The 20,380-nt window shown below is 36.5% G+C and overlaps 1 protein-coding gene across 5 annotated transcripts in view; it reads left to right on the forward strand.

Moving 5' to 3' along the window:
• PHKB (phosphorylase kinase regulatory subunit beta) overlaps positions 1-20,380 on the forward strand; it is a 247,000-nt gene that overhangs the window by 136,289 nt on the left and 90,331 nt on the right. For all 5 annotated transcript variants that reach the window (XM_033218310.1, XM_033218312.1, XM_033218308.1 and 2 more), the window contains 5 exons: positions 273-368; positions 1,490-1,687; positions 5,899-5,956; positions 6,502-6,579; positions 8,821-8,979. In XM_033218310.1, coding sequence (XP_033074201.1) covers positions 273-368; positions 1,490-1,687; positions 5,899-5,956; positions 6,502-6,579; positions 8,821-8,979 — 589 coding nt within the window. The remainder of the gene's footprint in view (positions 1-272; positions 369-1,489; positions 1,688-5,898; positions 5,957-6,501; positions 6,580-8,820; positions 8,980-20,380) is intronic.

Below are 20,380 nucleotides of genomic sequence, written 5' to 3' on the forward strand. Positions count from 1 at the left end.
GCTATCTTGTAATCAGTACATTTGGATTTATAAGAAAGTCAAGGAAAGCTAGGGAAAACATAAAAATAACATTTTTATGATTATAAAGTTAATGTTTATTACAGGAAATTTGAGAAATATTCAAAGTACAAACAAAATTTAAATCTTCTGGAACTCCACACTCAATGCAGTCAATGTAGGAATTTTTGTGAAGTTTTCACAGTCAAAATGCCAAATGTTCTCCAAGTCTTTTTTTCTAAATTTAGGAAATGTTTTTCTTTTTCTCTTTCCAGGGCTGTTCGTGGTCAGTTATATTTGTGGATCTCGATGCTCACAATCGCAACAGGCAAACTTTGTGCTCGCTGTTACCCAGAGAATCAAGATCACATGTGAGACATTGAATAAAGATCATGAACTATTGTTTATGATTTCTATGTAGTTTTACCTGAATTTCCAATAAAGTACTCTAAAATGTTAGTGGTCGTCCGAAAGGAATAAGAAGACATGATAGATATTTCCCCTTACTCCTCTGGCCTGGGGAGGTCTTAGGAAATGGACGAGATTTGTGGACAGGGCTGCTTTGGCCTTTGAATCTCTTGCAGGAGAATACAAAAATAGACTTTTCTTTTGGGGGAGTAGCAACATTAGGCCAAGATGAATTATTTTTTTGCCATGGTATATTAGAAAAATATTTTTCATAATGTATTTATCTTTTGGATAAAATAATCTTCCATTCCTTATTTCTTTTCTCTCATTCAATTCACTTTTTCCCCTTGCCTGATGAACTTTTGTATGCTTATCCTACCTGATTGCAGAATTTTCTAGGGACTGTTTGTGGTTCTGTTATTTAGAAAACACCCAAAATGGAATAATTTAGTTATTCAAAACCGTTTTGTGTAAGTAATGTAAGATTATAATTTTTAAAAAAAGCTCCCCAAATAAGCAAATAATATAATACCCACTCATGCCACCACTCTGATACAATCTTGACAACATTTTGGTATATATGTTTTCACTTATTTTTAGACATATATAATATTTGTATTTTACAAAGCTGTAAGAGTACTTTTTATATTGATTGATAACCTAGCTCTGTGAGTGGATATTGTCCCATACCAGTAAACGGATTTCTACAATATAAATTTTAATAGTTGCTAATTTACTCAGCTAATTGTTGGATATTTCGGTTGTTTCCTCTTTTTCATTATTGTAAGCAAATTGTTGTGACAGACTAAGTTGTGACAACTATTAAATTTTTGCGCACCATTTTAATTAATATTTTGACATTTGAGCCCATTGAACCTTGAAAGTACTATCAACAAATGAAGTTTTATCTCTTCTGTAAGGTTTCCTGGAACATGCCATAGAAACAGCTGTCTGATCCTGGGAGCAGAGCGTGCTCACTTTTGACTGCATAACCTCACTGGCTTTTCATCTCTGTCATTCTCCTTGGGCTGTGTTGATCACATTGCTGTGGACACTCACAGTCTCTCTTTCTCATTGCCTCCAGAACACAGATGCCGCCCTGCTCCCCTGCATCAGTTATCCTGCATTTGCCCTGGATGATGAAGTTCTGTTTAGCCAGACACTTGATAAAGTGGTTAGAAAATTAAAAGGAAAATATGGATTTAAACGTTTCTTGAGAGATGGGTATAGAACATCACTGGAAGATCCCAACAGATGCTACTACAAGCCAGCTGAAATTAAGGTATTAAAAAATATTCCATGGTAATCGCATATCAGAGCAATCAAAAGCACAGATTCAGGAGACTGACCATTGGGTTTGAATTCTGGCTCTGCTACTTACTAGCTATGTGGCCCTGGGCCAGTTAATTAACCTGTCTCTGTGTTTAATTTTTTTCATTGGGATAAAATAATAATAGTACCTATATCATGAGGTTCTTATGACGACTAAACAACTTACATAAAAGTGCTTAGAATAGTGCTTGGCACATAGTGAATGCTCAGTAAGTGCTAGCTCTTATTACCGGTGAGGTATTTACTGATAATGGGCCATGTTGATCTATTGGGTGAATAATTTTTCTATTGCGTTTTCAGTCCTCTGCTTGCCTGATCCATACTATTTGTCTTCTATAATATTAAATATCTGTTTGCAATATTCCTTTCAATCTTTTAAGCAAATTCTTTTATTAAAACTGATAGGCCATTCCATCTTCCTTTATCTATTTCATTTAGACACTTTCTTTTAAAATATAGTCCTCTAAATATTTAGTTTTAAAATGTTTTGTATTTCAAAACACACATACCACTATATCTAGTTTTATACTAGCTGCTTTTAAGCCATCTAGAAAATAGCACCCCAAAAAAGTAAGAAGTCATGCACATTGCTGAGGACTTTGCTTTAACATAGTGTATTGAAAGGTATTTTGTTTTTTTTTTTTTTGTTTCTTTCCTTTTGAGATGGAGTCTTGCTCTGTTGCCCAGGCTGGAGAGCAGTGGCATGATCTCAGCTCACTGTAACCTCCACCTTCTGGGTTCAAGCAGTTCTCCTGCCTCAGCCTGCTGAGTAGCTGGGATTACAGGCACATGCCACAATGCCCAGCTAATTATTTTGTATTTTTAATAGCAATGGGGTTTCACCATGTTGGCCAGGCTGGTCTTAAACTTCTGACCTAAAATGATCTGCCCTCGGCCTCCCAAAGTGCTGGGATTACAGGCGTGAGCCACTGTGCCCGGCTGAAAGATATTGTGTATGCATGGGCATAATTGGCTCACTCACTGAAGGTAGGTAAGGTCCCTAGGAATCTGTATATAGAAAATGTGTAGGCAACATTATACCTTTTAAGTTGTTTGGCAATTAACATACTGTTTTAAAATTTAACATACACTTTTGCAGAAAAACTAGACAAGCTATTTATCATTTTATTTAACTTCTTCTTTTTTTTTTTTCTTAAATAGAGACCAGAGCCCACTAGGTTGCCCAGGCTGTACTGGAACTCCGGGGCTCAAGTGATTCTCCTCCCTCAGCCTCCCAAGTAGCTGGGAGTACAGGCATACACCACCACACCCAGCTTTATTTTATTTAATTTCACAGTTGACTATCACTTGGAAACCATTTTATTGTGTGCACTTTTGAAATTTTCAGCAGTGTTGGCAGTGTTACAATCTGTTAGGTTGGACCAAAAGATCCATTTATCTCTTAAACACCTTCAAATGTTTCTTTCCTATTTAATACATTTTCTGTGCCAATATTTACAGCACTTACATTTGAATTGGACCACCTGCAACTAACTACCACCTTGCACACTTCCAACTTTGGATCTGTCCAGCAAGTTTTCTGCACCTTCTGCTGAGCACCACCAAGGAAAGCCACAGCACTGTGGGTAGGAGCTGCCCCACAGTCAGGAGATCTGTCTTGGTTCACCCTCATCATTGCTGTCAGTTCTTGTCAGTCCTGCTATCTGACTCTGCCAGGAACTCCCCATGAAAGCTTTTCCAGCTTTTTCCTATTTGTACTCAAGTTTGCAGACTTTCCTTTTTATTTTCTACTTGATAGCCTTTCATTTCTGCATGGCTTCCTCCACCGTGTCTTTCCTTCATCCATACTTCCCTCTGTCTCTCTTGCCTCACAGAAGGAGCTCTCTGTTCTTTCTAAGGCTAACCCGTCCTGTGTATACCCCATCCTATTCTCTTTTACTTTCTTGACACCCTCACTTGTTTTATTCTGTGATAGAAGGATATCTATTTCTCTTTCTTTTTTCTCCTCATCTTCCCCATTTCTACCTTCTCTGTCTTAGTTCCCCAACTTAAATTAGCTTTTTTCCTCATTAAGCACATCGATGTTTATCATTAAGAAACCAAACAAAACCCTTCCTCAACCCTTTCCCTGTCCACCTCCATCCTCTTTCTCTTTGTGCCACACATCTGAAAAGCATGGCCTCTACTTGGTGTCTCCTTGTTTACATCCCGCTTACTCTTTCCCCCTACAAACTGGCTTACTTCCCAGCACTCCCCAGTAGCTGTGCTGGCTTCAATCCGCTTACATTACTGAGTCGGAGTGGATGCTTTTCTGATCTCATTTCACAGAACTTCTTGGCATTTGAGTGTCTTTGCTGAGTCTTCTTTGTTGGAACATTCTCCATTGGCTGTGACCCCATTCTTTATTCTCCACTTCTCTCACTTACTTCTTATTCTCCTTTGCAGATTCCTCTTCTTCTGCCCCCTCTTAAACATTGCACTTCTCCTAGGGTCCATCCACAGCCCTAGCCTCTCTTCATTCTGGCTGTGAACTCTCAGCTTCAGCTATAGCTGTTAACAACAGATCTCCATCCCTAACTCATACCTCTCCTCAAGTGCCCACCCCCTGTACGCAGCTGCCTTGTGGACATCCTCGCTTAGGTGTCTTACAGTCTGCCTGTATTCAGCTTCCACTCCTGTGCCCAAGCCCTATACCTAGAAGGAAGTCATTCTAGGCACTTCCTTTCACCCATCTACCTTTGTCAATCACCAAGGCTGGCAGATTTAGCCTCCTAAAAATCCTAAAATTCTTTTTCTTCCTCTCTATTACTCCCTGGTTTAGGCTACTGGATCTGGGGTGATTTTGCCCCCCAGGAGACTTTTGACAATGTCTGCAGACATTTTGGGTTGTCACAATATGGTGGGTACTACTGACATCTGGAAGGCAGATACTAGGGATGCTACTAAACATTCCTGCACCACACAGGACAACCCAAAAACAAAGAATTATTTGGCCACAATGTCAGTAGTGCCGAAGTTAAGAAACCTCAGTTTAGGTTGTCATCTTTTCTCTTTGGATTTTGCTCCAGCAGAATTCCAGCTGGTCCTGTTTCTTGCCCTACAACTCTCTTCAGTATTACCAGCTGCTCAGTCTAGCAAGTAAATATAATGAGTAAATCTGATCCTGCTGAGTATTCACCTATGGTTCTCTTTTATTTCCAGACCAAAGTCTTAGCCACTTAGCATGACCTGCAAGGCCCTTCCTGATCTGGCTGGCCTGGCCCATCTGTAGGGTTTTCAGTTTTCACTACTTCGTCCTTGCTTATTCCAGAAATACTGAATTGCTGGTAGATTCTTTAACATACTTTGTGCTTCTATGCATCTGTGGTTTGTAACTATTATTTCCTTTGCCTTGAGTTACTTTAGCTCATCTCCCCAGTGAAGTCCATCCCGCGTTAGCTGAAACATCTCCTTTCCTATAAACATTCCCTGACTCCAAGGCAGACTCAGGTGTTCCACTCCCTATGAACCTGACATACCATGTGTAGATATTTCCTACTGCATAGTAGTTGTTTATTTACATGCTGGCCTCCCTATTAGACTGTGAGCCTCTGAGGGAAGTTCTCTGTCTTTTTGGTTCCAGGCATCAGTAAGTATTCAGTAAATATTTATTGAAGGACTGCAGTTTGATGGACTGAATGAGTGAGCTTTTGAATAATAAGACCTGAGGAAATTAAAAAAAAAAAAAGAACAAGGAAACTGCTTTGAAAATCAGTTCAATTTATTGCTATAAGCAAATCTTTGACATACCACCTAACTATAGTTCTTCTAATTTAATTGTTAGTGGCTGGGCACAGTGGCTCATGCCTGTAATGCCTGTAATCCCAGCACTTTCGGAGACCGAGATAAGAGGATCTCTTGAGACCAGGAGTTTGACCAGCCTGGGCAACACAGGGAGGAGACCACATCTCTGAGAAAAAAGAAAGAAAGAGAGAGAGACAGAGAGAGATAGCCAGATACAGTGGTGTGTGTCTGTAGTCCCAGCCACTTGGGAGGCTGAGGCAGGAAAAAGGATCCCTTGAGCCCAGTAGGGCAAGGCTGCAGAGAGCCATGATTGTGCCACTGCACTCCAGCCTGGGCCACAGAGTGAGATCTTGTCTCAAAATAATAATAATAATTTAACTGTCAGTGAAAAATTTAATGTTTTATTTTCTGTTTTAGCTATTTGATGGCATTGAATGTGAATTTCCCATATTTTTCCTTTATATGATGATTGATGGTAAGTAAGCTTTTTCCTGAAATTTAAGCTATAGGATTTAAGTGGTTTAAAGAAGAGCAGAAATGAAATATGACTCTTTTCAGCTAGAAAAACAGACTGCACTTCAGTGATGTTAATTGCCCTGCATTTATATATGCGACTCTTTTGCTGAGTGAATGCTAAATCATTTAAAGAATTAAAAAAAACTTGGAAACATTTAAAAAATGATACCATATATATTATTCATATTTACATAGAAAAATTTTTATTAGTAGAAATCATTAATACTGTAATCCTTGATAATGTGAGTGTGTGTAACATTCATACTTAGGAATAGGGAAAATTCAATTAAAATTCAGTTTTCAATTCTAAATGCTAATGTGACTTTCTAAAACCAATTTCTTGGAAAAATATCACACAGATTTGCATTACTTTTTTTCAATTTTAATTTTGCCATTTGCATGGAAAATTACCAAAATAATTGTAACTGGCCTAATATATTTTTTCTAAGGTAAAATTTTTGAGATCCTTATTAAGCTCAGCTGCTATTGGATTTTATATTTTAGGAGTTTTTAGAGGCAATCCTAAGCAAGTACAGGAATATCAGGATCTTTTGACTCCAATACTTCATCAGACCACAGAAGGTATAGTTGTCTTTTTAAGAAATTCTTCCTACCAACATTTCCTTAGTGTTTATTTAAAATGTATAAATGAGTCCTTTGTAAAACACAATAATTTATATTAAATTGTAAAAATGAGTGATCCCTGAAATGAAATCAGAAAGAAGATTAAGCAAGACAAAGATGGAGATGAATCTAGGTGGGCATGGCTATAGACATTCCAAAATAGTTTGTCAGGTGGACTGAGTTCGTCCATCTGTTATTTACTATGTAACTCCATTACTCTGTATAGTGTGACAGTAATAGAAAGTGACTAGTTTTTATCCAGGTCACTAAAAATGCTGTAGTCAGGTGAGTGCCCCCCCGTGGAGGGCTACCTGGAGAGGTTCTGCCCTTGTCTAAAGGCACTAGAATTGCTGAGAATATTCTGGCCTCCTCTTTAGAGTTTTTTCTAGGGTCCTTAGCATTGTATTTTGAACATCTGCCATGGTGCTAAAACATCATCCTTTGAGGATGGATTTAGTATTTTAGAAATGGTCAGAAGACCCAGTCTTAGGAGTAAGGGTATATTGGTTTCAGTCAAACACCAGCAGGGACCCTCAAAAAACATAACTGAATTTTCTGTATAACTGGAAAACCAATTTTCAAAGGAATTCCAAATGAGATGTTCTAGATGTCTTTGGGGCTTGAAAGTACTGACAATCACAGCACTGAGCCCCATTCCTATCTCACATGAAATTTGTGATATTCTTTGGGGTTTTCCAGAGATATCTCAGAGTAAATACTTCATATTATATGCTCACTAACATGCTTGTAATGTTAAAAGTTGTGAAATGTTTATGGATAAACATTGATTTCAAAGTGAATATTAATTTTTAAAAGTCAATTTTGTCTTTATGCTACAAATAATCCCTTGTCCAGTGTGAGAAATAATGCATTAAATTTTGTAATGCATGTAATATTTGAAATCCTTTGAAGCAGATCTTTTAATGTTTAGTGTTAGATCATTGATGCATTAAGGTGTAGCAGTTTAATGTACCTCGCTTCAGGTTTCATCGTGTTCAGAGAGTGATGTTCAAAGTATTATCTGTATATCATAGACCTTCTTACTGATTTTAGACACAAATATTGTTGATTGATGCATAAGGAAGCAAAATTTTAGGGAAATCTGTGCAATTTCATTAGAAAAATTAAGTTTACTGTGAGCTAATATTGCAAAAAGTCTTCTGTAGCATCCTACATAGGTTGTTGATTATTTTCCCATTTTATCATACACAAATATTCTACTCTTAAATAATAATTTTAGTTCCTACCAATCCATTTTTAAATGGTCACGGAGGGATGGCTTTTCCTCTTCAGTGATATTGAATGGTAGATAATGGGCCTAATGCTTAAATGGGGATTTCTTTGCTCTAGCAATGGCTCAGAGTTATAATTCTTCATTTAAGATTACACAGTATCTCATTTGTGAAGCTTCTGTAGACTAATCCTATTAAAAATAGCTTCCTCTATGGCTCTAAATATTTGTATACTGTGTATTTGTTGATTCATTTAAAGATATTAAAATTAAATGTTGTTGAGGGAGATTATGTACTCATTGTTAGCCAAAGCATAACAATCTGCTGTTGAATTAGTGTTTTAAAGTCAATTTTTTTCCTCCATAATTTTCACTGGCAATATCTGAAAGGAACCAGAATATCCGGCTTGCTATAGCTTATCAAATCTGTTGCCTCCTGCACAACAAGTCTTCCTCCCTACTTTCTAATCATTACAGTGTCTTGAAGGGAACATTTGGGAAAGACACTAATTTTGATATGGTTTGGCTGTGTCCCCACCCAAAGCTCACCTTGAATTATGGTAATTCCCGTGTGTCAAGGGTGGGGCCAGGTGGAGATGACTGAATCATGGGGGCAGTTTCCCCCATACTGTTCTCATAGTAGTGAATAAGTCTCAGGAGATTTGATGGTTTTATAAATGCATAAGCCCTCTTGCCTGCCACCGTGTAAAACACCGTGTAAAGACACTAATTTTGATATGGTTTGGCTGTGTCCCCACCCAAAGCTCACCTTGAATTATAGTAATTCCCGTGCTCTTCCTTCACCTTTCACCATGACTGTGAGGCCTCCCCAGCCATGTGGAACTCTGAGGCCATTAAAACTCTTTCCTTTATAAATTACCCAGTCTTGGGTATATCTTTATTAGTAGCATCTGAGTGGACTAATACAGATTTGTTATATTTTAAATATGTATTTTTAAACTCCATAGGATATCCTGTTGTACCAAAGTACTATTATGTGCCAGCTGACTTTGTAGAATATGAAAAAAATAACCCTGGTAGTCAAAAACGATTTCCTAGCAACTGTGGCCGTGATGGAAAACTGTTTCTTTGGGGACAAGCACTTTATATCATCGCAAAACTCTTGGGTAAGTGGAGAAGATTGGGAATGGAATTTTTTTCCTTGTTATTAAACTATTAGAAATAAATATGCCTTTGCTGATGTTTATGTTGGATTTGTGGTGGTGTTTCATGCTCTTAGGAGGTCTTTGGGGAGTTTCTTAGTATCTAGTGGTATATTAATATATCTATTTCACTGAATGATGATGGACAGTTTATGGGAAAAAAGCGCAATAGGTATGGGTACCATTTGTGATCATTTAGGGGGCTGCATTTGGCTTACTATATAGGTTTCCTGCAGAAGATTATAGAAACTTTGAGTTACTTTTATATGATATATTAAAAATTCTGACTTAAGAAAACAGTAACAGTCATGCTTCGTCATACCTTTAGTAAACCACTTGCCAAAAGGTATTGGTCATCTCAAAGTTCTCTTCTGTCCAATAAATACATATTGGCAATTTTAGTTGGAGGCTTAATAGGGCCATTATTCATTATTCTTTGAAGAATTATTTTTCATCTTCTACAACTTGAGCTGAATCATAGCACTCTTGGACGCTTTGAAATGAAGACAAATTTGATAAACACAGGGAAAGCATTATGCATCTTCCTGCAACATTCCTTGTTCAAATTTTAAATGTTATTAGCATTTACATCAAAAAGGCTATCACTTTAGAGTCAGAATTCCTTTATGGCAAAAAGATTATGAAATAGGCTAACTGTAAATACTGTACCTGCACTAAAAGAACTGCCTACTGTATAAAATACTGTTATGATTTTTGTTGTTTCTAGCATTACTGCATAAGTTCTAATAAATTTGTGCCATAAGAGTAATCATCTTCAGTTTTTAAAAAATATTCCATTAGGGAAGAATATTTCACAGGACAGATTTCCAATTTGAGCTTTACATAAATGATATGTAAGAGCAGGCAGAAGCTAACCAAATAAGTGAAAACTAAGTTAATGCTGTTCTCAGTTTGCTCCTTTCCTAACTCTATTTTCTGGGTCTCTATATATACCTAATGCTAATTTAAGAACATGAAGAAACATTTTCTTCCTCCTTTAAAGGGACAGCTTTTTGACAAGGTGTTGATATTATTTATATAGGCTTTGCTTTTAGAATTTCCAAAGTGGGGGGAAAGGCACATGAAATAGTTTTCTTATAATCAACCCGAGTTGGGAAAGTTATCTCTGGTTAGATTGTTATTTCCATCTCCCTAGCATAATTACAAAGAAGCTTTGTTGATATAGTTAAGTAAAACATGTTTTAGTAGAGGACTAGTTAACTTATGTAAGGATAAGAATTTTAATATTAGAATTTTTTTAAAGTTTTTAAAAATTTTTAAAGTTTTTATGTACTACATTTGGAAATTACAAATGAGCATGAGGAATTTTTTCTGTGATTCTGAGGCTGAAAACTGGAACCTGGGATCTGGGATATGAAATTAAAACCTTCTTCATCCTGCTTTTTGCCGTATATCCAGACTGGGTTTAGTGCAACTAGAAAGAATGTTGTTTGAGCAAAACCTCTAGATAAAATTGACAAGGCTAGTGAATTGAGAAGGTGGAATTGACCACACCCTACATAAGCAAATTGAGCTTTAAAAAAAGAAAAAGAGGCCGGGCGCGGTGGCTCAAGCCTGTAATCCCAGCACTTTGGGAGGCCGAGACGGGCGGATCACGGGGTCAGGAGATCGAGACCATCCTGGCTAACCCGGTGAAACCCCGTCTCTACTAAAAAATACAAAAAATTAGCCGGCCGAGGTGGCGGGCGCCTGTAGTTCCAGCTACTCGGGAGGCTGAGGCAGGAGAATGGCGTAAACCCGGGAGGCGGAGCTTGCAGTGAGCTGAGATCCGGCCACTGCACTCCAGCCTGGGCGACAGAGCGAGACTCCGTCTCAAAAAAAAAAAAGAAAAAGAAAAAGAATGACAATAGTATCAGTAAAAAAGCATTGAAGTTTCCAAAATAAATGTGTTGAATGTAGACAGGTCTTGAGTGAAGACAGTATTTTCTTATATTAAGACCAGAGTGAACAGAAATAGTACAGGTCATGCCTCCATTTCTGTTTCTTGACCAAAAAGAATAAGAAATACTGCAGGGCTACCATTAAAGAAAGTCAGTTTCTCTTTTCCCTGCTGATCTTCTGAAAAGGCAGCAAGAACATGCAGAAGGTATGTTGCATACTATGAAACCACATACTTATCTCCAGCTGAAAAAAAGAAATATTGCATATTCATTAGTAGTCTAGCCTAGCTTTGTGTCATCTGGTTAACAGCTCATTGGTTAAGACGAATAACATCTCAGAAGACTGAATCATTTAGTTGCCCTTAACTATTGTATACTACCCCTAAGAACCATCAGACTTCTATGGATTTTCGTTAAGATTCCAGATACAACATTTACTTAAATCATCTTTATTTATTAAAGGAGCCTCAGTTGGATATCTGCTTGACAACATTTTGTGGGCAGCTAATTGTGGTTACTGTTTTTACGTGAAAATAATATAATAGTGAATCTTTAAAAATACTCTATAGTATGTGACTTTGACTAATTCAGGCCAGTTTGTATCTCAATGAAGTCTAATAATATTTTGCTTTATGTATGCCTAGCTAAATAATTATATAACAAAACTGTGACTTCTATTCAATTGTTAAAGAAAAGACACAGTATGCTATATCCTGAACCAAGGCCTGAACTCCCCACTGTGCTCTTAAAAAATAAGTTCATTATTCACAGTATTTCCTTTTCTCTTATGAAATTTATACTTTTAGAAAATCAATATTTTCTATATAATGGTAAATATATTATAAACATGTATACTTTAAACCCCCTAAGACATATCTTCAGATACATTGACATGTTTTAGAATAAAATGATCATTAGTTATACCTTCAGCTGTTATTCAAACTTGAAAGTTTAGAAACCATTCATGTAAGACCAGTCTAAAGAAATCCGAGTACCTTTCTGAGCTCTTTGCAAAAATAAATAACCTTAAAAGTACAGCCATTCATTGCTTAATGGTAGGGCTATATTCTGAGAATTGTGTCATTAGGTGATTTTTAGCCTACGACATACCTAGCCTATATGATATAGCTCCTAGACTACAAACTTGTAGAACATGTTACTGTACTGAGTACTGTGGACAATTGTAACACAATGGTAAGTATCTGTGTACCTAACATATTTAAACATAGAAAAGGTATAGTGAAGATACAGTATTATAATCTCATGGGACATCTTTATGCATCATCACATGACTGATTTATTGCATTAAAAATCACTTGAGGCTGGGTGCAGTGGCTCACGCCTGTGTCCCAGCATTTGGGGAGGCTGAGGCACGCAGATTGCTTGAGCCCAGGAGTTCACAACTAGCCTCCCTAGAAACTGGGACTACAGGTGCACGCCGCCACACCTGGCTAATTTTTTGTATTTTTAGTAGATACAGGGTTTCACCATGTTGCCCAGCCTTGTCTCGAACTCCTGAGCTCAGGCAATCTGCTCACCAGGCATGGTGGTGCATGGCTGTAGTCCCAGCTACTCAGGAGGCTGAGGCCAGGGGATCACCTGAGCCCTGGAGGTTAAGGTTGTGGTGAACAGTGATTGCACCACTGCACTCTAGCCTGAGTGATAGAGTGAGACCCTGTCTCAAAAAAAGGATTAAAAAATTGCTTGAAAATCTTGATGTTTGGATTGAAATTTTTTTTTTGAGATTCAGAAAACTAAAGAAATATAAAGTTAATGATAACATTACTCTAAAACCATTAGAAAACCATTATAAAGGCCATTATATAACTTTAATATATGTGCTTATTCAGTATGTCCTAAAAAGAGATGCTAACATATCAGCTTTTAAAAATCTGACTTCTAGGGCCAGGTCTGGTGGCTCACGCCTGTAATCCCAGCACTTTGGGAGGCCGAGGCAAGCGGATCATGAGGTCAGGAGATCAAGACCATCCTGGCTAACACAGTGAAACCCCATCTCTACTAAAAATACAAAATATTAGCCAGGCGTGATGGCACGCACCTGTAGTCCAGGAGAATCGCTTGAACCTGGGAGGCGGAGGTTGGAGTGAACCAAGATCGCGCCACTGCACTCCAGCCTGGGTGACAGAGCAAGACTCCATCTCAAAAATAAAAAAAAAAAAAAAAAATCTGACTTCTAGACTTCAGCTTGTCTTTTCCATATGTGCAACTAACTTTTCTTATCCTGTACATCAGACATTTGTAGTGATGATCTTCATTCAGGTACTACTACATGATCCCGGCTCATTAAAGATTATAACTTTACATACTGTATAATTTAAGGCAGGTGAATACAATAATTTTTAGGGTGGATATTTTGAAAATATTAATAAACATTAACGGTTAAAACAAGATATATTCTCTTGGTAAACTTGAATATTAAGCAATTTTAGTTAACTACAACTTTCTCTCCAATATACACAAACTCCCAGAATACTCAAGTTAATGAAAATTTGCTTGAATCTCACAACAGAATTTTTTTTAAGAGACAAGAGGGTTTCACTCTGTCACCTAGGCTGGAGTGCAGTGGTACGATCATAGCTCAATGGAGCCCCAAACTCCTGGGCTCAAGTGATCCTCCTACCTCAGCCTCCTGAGTAGTTGGGACTACAGGCACAGATCACGACACGTGGCAGGATCTTTTTCCTTTGGGGATGGGTATTACTTAATTTCTTTGGAACACTAACAAGCTACTTTTAAAGTGATAAAATAGATATAGAAGTACTTTAAAATTTCCAAAGTGTTATGTATATACAAAGTTCACAACTTAATTTCTTGGGTTCCCAAAGTTCTTTGGTAAGTCATTGTTTGGAAGCCAACTTATTTTCCTGTAGAAATTATATTTTAAATGATTATTAACACCCAGCAAACTTGTAACCGTGGGGTTATGAATTACTTCTCTGACATTATCATCTTTTTCTTCTACTTTCTCCCTCTCTAGTTTCTCTTCCCTTTTTTTTTCTTTTTTTTTGGGGGGGTTTGAATGTAAGATCTGCCACTTACTACCTGTGTGATTCGAGTTTTCTTAACTTCCCCGAACATTAATTTCTTTATTTTTATGTTATAAGGTTTAGCTGGTAAGGAAATATACATAAAGCATTTACTGTGGGACAAATACATGTTTAAATGGTTCTTCTGCTTTCTGTTCCTACTTTACCATTCATCTACTTGTTGATCTCTGCTTCTATTTATAGAAGCCTACTCTTCGATAGTGACTATGGATATCCAGTAGCTCACTAACAAGAGTTATAGGAAATACTTCTGCCTGTCTCTCTCTAAGGGCAACCTAATTATTCTGACATACTACTTCCTAATTCCAGTGTTTGTCACAAAAATAAGCCCTTTTGCATTTGATTTTATTCATGACATTTCTTGCCTAATTGATCTCAAATATAAAAGCTACAGATTAAACCTGGAAATCTAATGCTTTTTAAACTTAAAATCATTGGTCAAGTGTCCCCTAGTGTATATAAGGACATAAGAAACTGAGGTCTTGATTTTCTTTGGTCTGTTGTCTTCAAATACAGTTGACTCTTCAGGATAGCACGTGGTTTTGTTACTGCTCAGTTCAAGATAAAATGAATAGATAAGAATGTATAGGTATATTTTTACATGTTGGTTGCTAAGAGATTTCCCAGTTGTTGTACTTTAGGAAACTTCAAGAATATTTTCATCATCTTTCTCATGTTACTCATGTGATGGCTAGTGACCTAAAGTGGGATTTCTGTGCAGCAGGCATTATAAACATCTTGAAGCATATGTAGTATTACTTTAAAGGCTTCACCTGGGAAGACTTTCTTTCTTTAGCTTCATGTATAAATAACTGACTTTCCTTTTTTTTTTTTTTTTTTTTTGGAAATGGAGTCTCGCTGTGTCACCCAGGCTGGAGTGCAGTGGCGCTATCTCAGCTCACTGCAATCTCTGCCTCCAGGGTTCAAGCAATCCTTCTGCCTCAGCCTCCTGAGTAGCTGGGACTACAGGTGCATGCCACCACGCCTGGCTAATTTTTTGTATTTTTAGTAGAGACGGGGTTTCACCATGTTGCCCAGGCTGGTCTCAAACTCCTGAGTTCAGGCAATCTGCCCGCCTTGGCCTCCCAAAGTGCTGGGATTACAGACATGAGCCACTGCGCCCGGCCGATAACTGACTTTCTTAAAGCTAAAATGTTTTTATTGAATTAGTACAAGTGCTAGAAAATTTGCGTAGACATTATTCTCATCCTTACATATATTAGTAAAGTTGAATATGAGAGTAGTAATAGACTCTGAGAGGGCTTTTCTTACATGTTTGTCACACTGATTTTCAGAAACACTAATATAATACCTACCTTAAAATATGTCACATTCCGTGCTCTGCCTTTTACAAACATCATCCTAAGTAATCTTCCTAACATCTCTTTGAGATGGGTACTACGTGGCGTAGGTGAGGAAACTTAGGCCCACAAGAGTTTAACAACTCACCCAAGGTTACAGAGCTCGTGAGTAACAGAGTTTGTTGATTTATTCAGGAATCTACAGGGTGCTTGTGTCACCTGTAACCTCTGTGGCATTAAATATTCCTGTTAAAAACAAAAGCATTGCTAATAAGATAATAAATCGAGTCTTGTTTTCATTCACATTCTGACTGTTAGAAACATATTTCTTAGTCACTCTTCTGTGAATTGTCTAGTAATTTTTTTTTTGCCCATTTAATCTTGGTTTTATGGTTTTTCTTATCAGTCTACATGAATGTTTTATATATTAAGTGTATAAAACCTCTCTGATATTTTCCTAGTTTGTTTGTCTTTAAATTTTGCTTTTGCTATATTTTCATGAGCAGAATTTAAAATCTTTACACACTCAGATCTACCAGTGTTTTCCTATTTAATTTTTGCTGTGGAATTTACCATTTAATTTTAGAAAGCCCATCGTTGTTAATCGGTTGAGTAAAATTCATACACACACAAACACAGAAACACACACACACACAGACACACACACACACATACATATTTAGAATTTTTTGCTCTAATATGAGGTTAAGGATCTGCATTTTCTTTTTCTCCAAATAGCTCATTTCATAATTCATGTGTTACTAATATGTGTCACCATAGCTGAGAATCAGCTAGGCTTTGAAGTACATAATTTTACCCTATAAATATCTGCTGAGCCTATTTTAGTATGTCCTATGTAATTTTTGTGTCATGATAAAAAATATTTGCTCTGTTAAATTTTCTTTAAATTATTATTTCATTAAAGAAACAGATTTTTCTTAATATTTTCTTTTTATGCTGGGCAATTTTTGCTTGAGGTAAGCCCAGGGTATATTTTATAAACCTTCTGTGAAAAAAAAAAAAATTAATTAACTTAATTCCTATTTTCTAAGGATTTAAAGACAGATATCTCTCTTTTATAGAAATTCTTGATTGTCTTGGAGGTGTGGTGCTATATTGTAAATGTAGAAAGCCATTGATCTCTTACCCTCGCTCTTTTATTTTCATTTTGAATATTCTGTAGTTTGTTGTATATAAGTTCTTTCAGGATTGTCACTCTTCACCAGAAAACCAGTTTCATTGAATTGGAACAATAAAGACCTCTATTTTTGCCTCCTGAATAATAAAAATCAATGCAGTGGGGAGAAAATATGCCCATAAACTTGACCTTTTAATGGTATTTGTCACTTTTATACCATTATGGAAATTAAAGTAATGATTACGCCAATTAGCGTTTCTGTATTTGCTAACCCACTAATTTATCATTCTGCTTAGTAAGTGTATTGAGTGCCTACTAGGTGCTGGCGGCTGTGCTAGGTACTGGGCGTCATGTATAAGAAGCATACAGTCTATGAGGTTATAGATGAGCACGTGGTGTAAGTAGGAACATCAATCTAGGTATAGAAGTGTGGCACAAAGAGAGAAATATGAAGGAAATGCAAAGAAATAAGCTTTTGAAAGACTTGGTTAACCATTTGATTCTTACCACTTTTAATAGGTTAGCATTTATGCTTTACAATGATATAAGGTTTCTTAATTTATCTGTCACTATTTATAAATAACAAAATATTGTAATAAAGATAGAATTTAATTTCTATAGCATGACAGTGAAAACTTGTTGGTTTTAGAAATTTGTTTACATCTCGGTGATCATATAATTGAGATAGGGAAATAATTTACTGCCTATTTAGAATATCAGTGTGTTAACCCTGTATCATGAGCTAAACTGAAATTAATACATTAACATTATATGTCGATATCTGCTTCTTTTATTGATTTGGTTTAAATTTTTAAAAAGTATATTTTTTTCAGAGAGAAAGGAGAACATTGGTATTATGCAACCTGATTTAGATAGGAAAAATGTAACATGTCTAAATAGTTTTTTTTACTTCATCCTCCTTCTGGTATTATTTTCACCTATGTAGTGTAGAATGTCAGTGTTCTTAAAGGGCAGGATTACTATGTGATTAAGAGCCCACACTCTGGAAGCCAACTGACTGTGTCTCAGCTTTGCTGTATACCAACCACAAGAAAGTTGCCTAAACACTCAGATGCCTCTGGTTCATGATCTGTAAAATGATAAGGTTGTTGTGAGAATTAATGAATGAATATATGTGAAATACTTAAAACAATGCCTGGAGCTTAATAACTGTGTAGGTATTGCTGCTGCTGCAGAGGCTGAGGTGGCTCTGGCAGACTCTGCTGCTGCTCTTCCTCCTCCTTCTTGTTATTCTACTATTAATACTACTTTAATTATTATTGAAAAGATCTTCCAAGAGTCACTAAAATCCTTTGGTGATTTTGTCTCAAATAACAATTCAGATGTGCCTGGAAGGTACCCCAGGATAGAAATCTAATGTAGAAATATTCCTAAAGCTGCAAATAAATTTATAACCATTGATTCCCTGCTCTGTCATATTCACTACCTAAAAGCAATATATAAAAAGCTATGGAAAATGAACTGTTATCTTTTTAGTAAATATTATACACAGGTACATTTATACAAAACTCAGCATAGTATTGTTTTTAAGTGATCAGCATAGAGCCAAAGATCAAGAATGAAATAAACATGTTTTATAGCTTACATGCAGTAAAAATGAAGAAGTGTGCTGACTCACTTTAGAAGTTGGATTTTTTTGTTGTTTTTTATCAATTAATTTGCACATGTGTGAGCATAACTAAGATAACTTTATAGATGCAGACTTGCTGGGTTGGAAAATATGTTCACTGTAAATTTGTGTAGGTAACTGACAACTTGCACGCCAAGGAGATTTTGCAGAATTGCATTTCAGGGGCTTTTCCTACCACCACCACCTCTCCCTCACATATTCTCTTCTAGGCCCATGGAGAAATCCTGCTGTAGTGAGTGAGTCTCTGGTGATGATGGGTATTCTTCAAGTGTGTTACAACAGAAGACAGCAGAGAACCACAGACTTAGTGCCTTCCTCCCCACGGCCTTTCACTCTAAATTTCTGTCCATGTTATATCCTCGGATTTTATCAAAAGTTGCCATAAGGAACTACCATGTTAAAAGGGCTTCCATTTTTACAGTGCAACAGCAATTGAGGACATTGCCTTCATGTTGGTCAGTGCCCCATAAAAAAAAAAAAAAAAAACGCCCCTTCTCAGAAATCTGTTTTAGAATTTTGTATCAGGAAACACTGCTTCTTAACAAACTGATTTCCTTCCTTTATTTTTCTGATTTTTCTGAAAGAAATCTAACTGACTTCTTTCCTATTATTTTTAAAATAGCTTTATTGACATATGATTTACATACCATATATTTTACCTATTTGAAGTTTACAATTCAGTGATTTTTGATATGTTTATAGAGTTGTGCAGTCATCACTGCAATCATTTTTACAATGTTTTCATCATCTCCCTGCCAAAAAACCTCATGCCTAGTAGCAGTCACTCCTCATTTCCCTCTCATCACTTCACCCTTTCACCCAGCACTAGGCAATGGCTAGCCTACTCTCTAATTCTATAGATTTGCCTATTTGGGACATTTCATATAACTTGAAACTGATAATGTGGACTTTTGTGTCTGGCTTCTTTCACTTAACGTAATATTTTCAAGGTTTATCCATGTTGTAACATGTTTCAGCAATTCATTCTTTTTATGGCGGAACAATATTCCATTGTATGTATACATTACATTTTATTTACCCATATCATCAGCAAATGAACATTTGGGTTGTTTTCACTTCTTAGCTGTTATGAATAATGCTGCTATAGACTTTATATAAAATTATTGTTTGACATATTTTTCATTTCTCTTGGGTGTATACCTAGGCATGTAATTGCTGGGTCTATGCTAACTCTTTCATTTAACATTTTGAGCAATTTTCAGACTGTTTTCCAAAGCTGCTGTATCATTTTGCTTTCCCATCAACATTATGTGAGGGTTTCTATTTCTCTACATCTTTGCCAACACTTGTTCTTACCTATTTTCCTTTTTCAATTGTAGCCTTCCTAATAGATATAAAGTGATACCTCATTGTGGTTTTGGTTAGCATTTCCCAAATGACTAATGTTGAGCATTTTTTCATGTGCTTATTGGTAATTTGTATATCTCCTTTGGAGAAATGCCTATGTAGACACTGTGGCTATTTTTTAATTGGGTTTTTAAAATTTTTATTATTGTGTTGTTATGAGTGTTTTGTATCTTCTAGGTTTAAATCCCTTACAAGATACCTGATTTGTGAATGTTTTCTCACCGTTCTTCGGACTGTTATTTCACTTTCTTGATGGATCTTTTGCGGCACATAAAAGTTATAATTTTGATGAACTCCAATTTATCTCTTCTTTTGTCACTTTTGTTATGATGTCATAGTTTTGTCTAAATCAGTCACAAAGACTTACTCCTATAATTTCTTCTAACAGTTTTATTGTTTTAACTCTTACATTTAACTCTTGGATCTATTTTGAGTTGATATTTATATATGGTGTGAGGAAAAGGTCCAGCTTCATTCTTTTGCATTTGAATATCCAATTGTCTCTGCACTATTGGTCAACAAAAAAAACTTTTTTTGGCTGGGCATAGTGTCTTACGCATGTAATCCCAACCCTTTGGAAGGCTGAGGCTTGAGGCCAAGAGTTTAAGACCAGCCTGGCCAACATGGCAAAACCCTGTCTCTACAAAAAACACAAAATTAGCCAGGCATGGTGGTAAATGCCTGTAATCCCAGCTACTCAGGAGACTGAGGCACCAGAAGAACCTGGGACGCGAAAGTTGGAGTAAGTTGAGATTGTGCCACTGCACTCCACCTGGATAACAGAGCAAGACTGTCTCAAAACAAAACAAAGAAAAATCCTTTCTCTCCCTACTGAATTGTTTTGACACCCTTGTCAAAAATCAGTTGACTATATATGCAAGGGTTTATTTTTGAACTCTGTATTCTATTTCTGTGTCTATTCTTATGCTAGTACCACA

This window comes from Trachypithecus francoisi, unplaced genomic scaffold, assembly GCF_009764315.1.
Source record: "Trachypithecus francoisi isolate TF-2019V2 unplaced genomic scaffold, Tfra_2.0 Lachesis_group10, whole genome shotgun sequence".
NCBI classification, from domain to species: Eukaryota; Metazoa; Chordata; class Mammalia; order Primates; family Cercopithecidae; genus Trachypithecus; species Trachypithecus francoisi.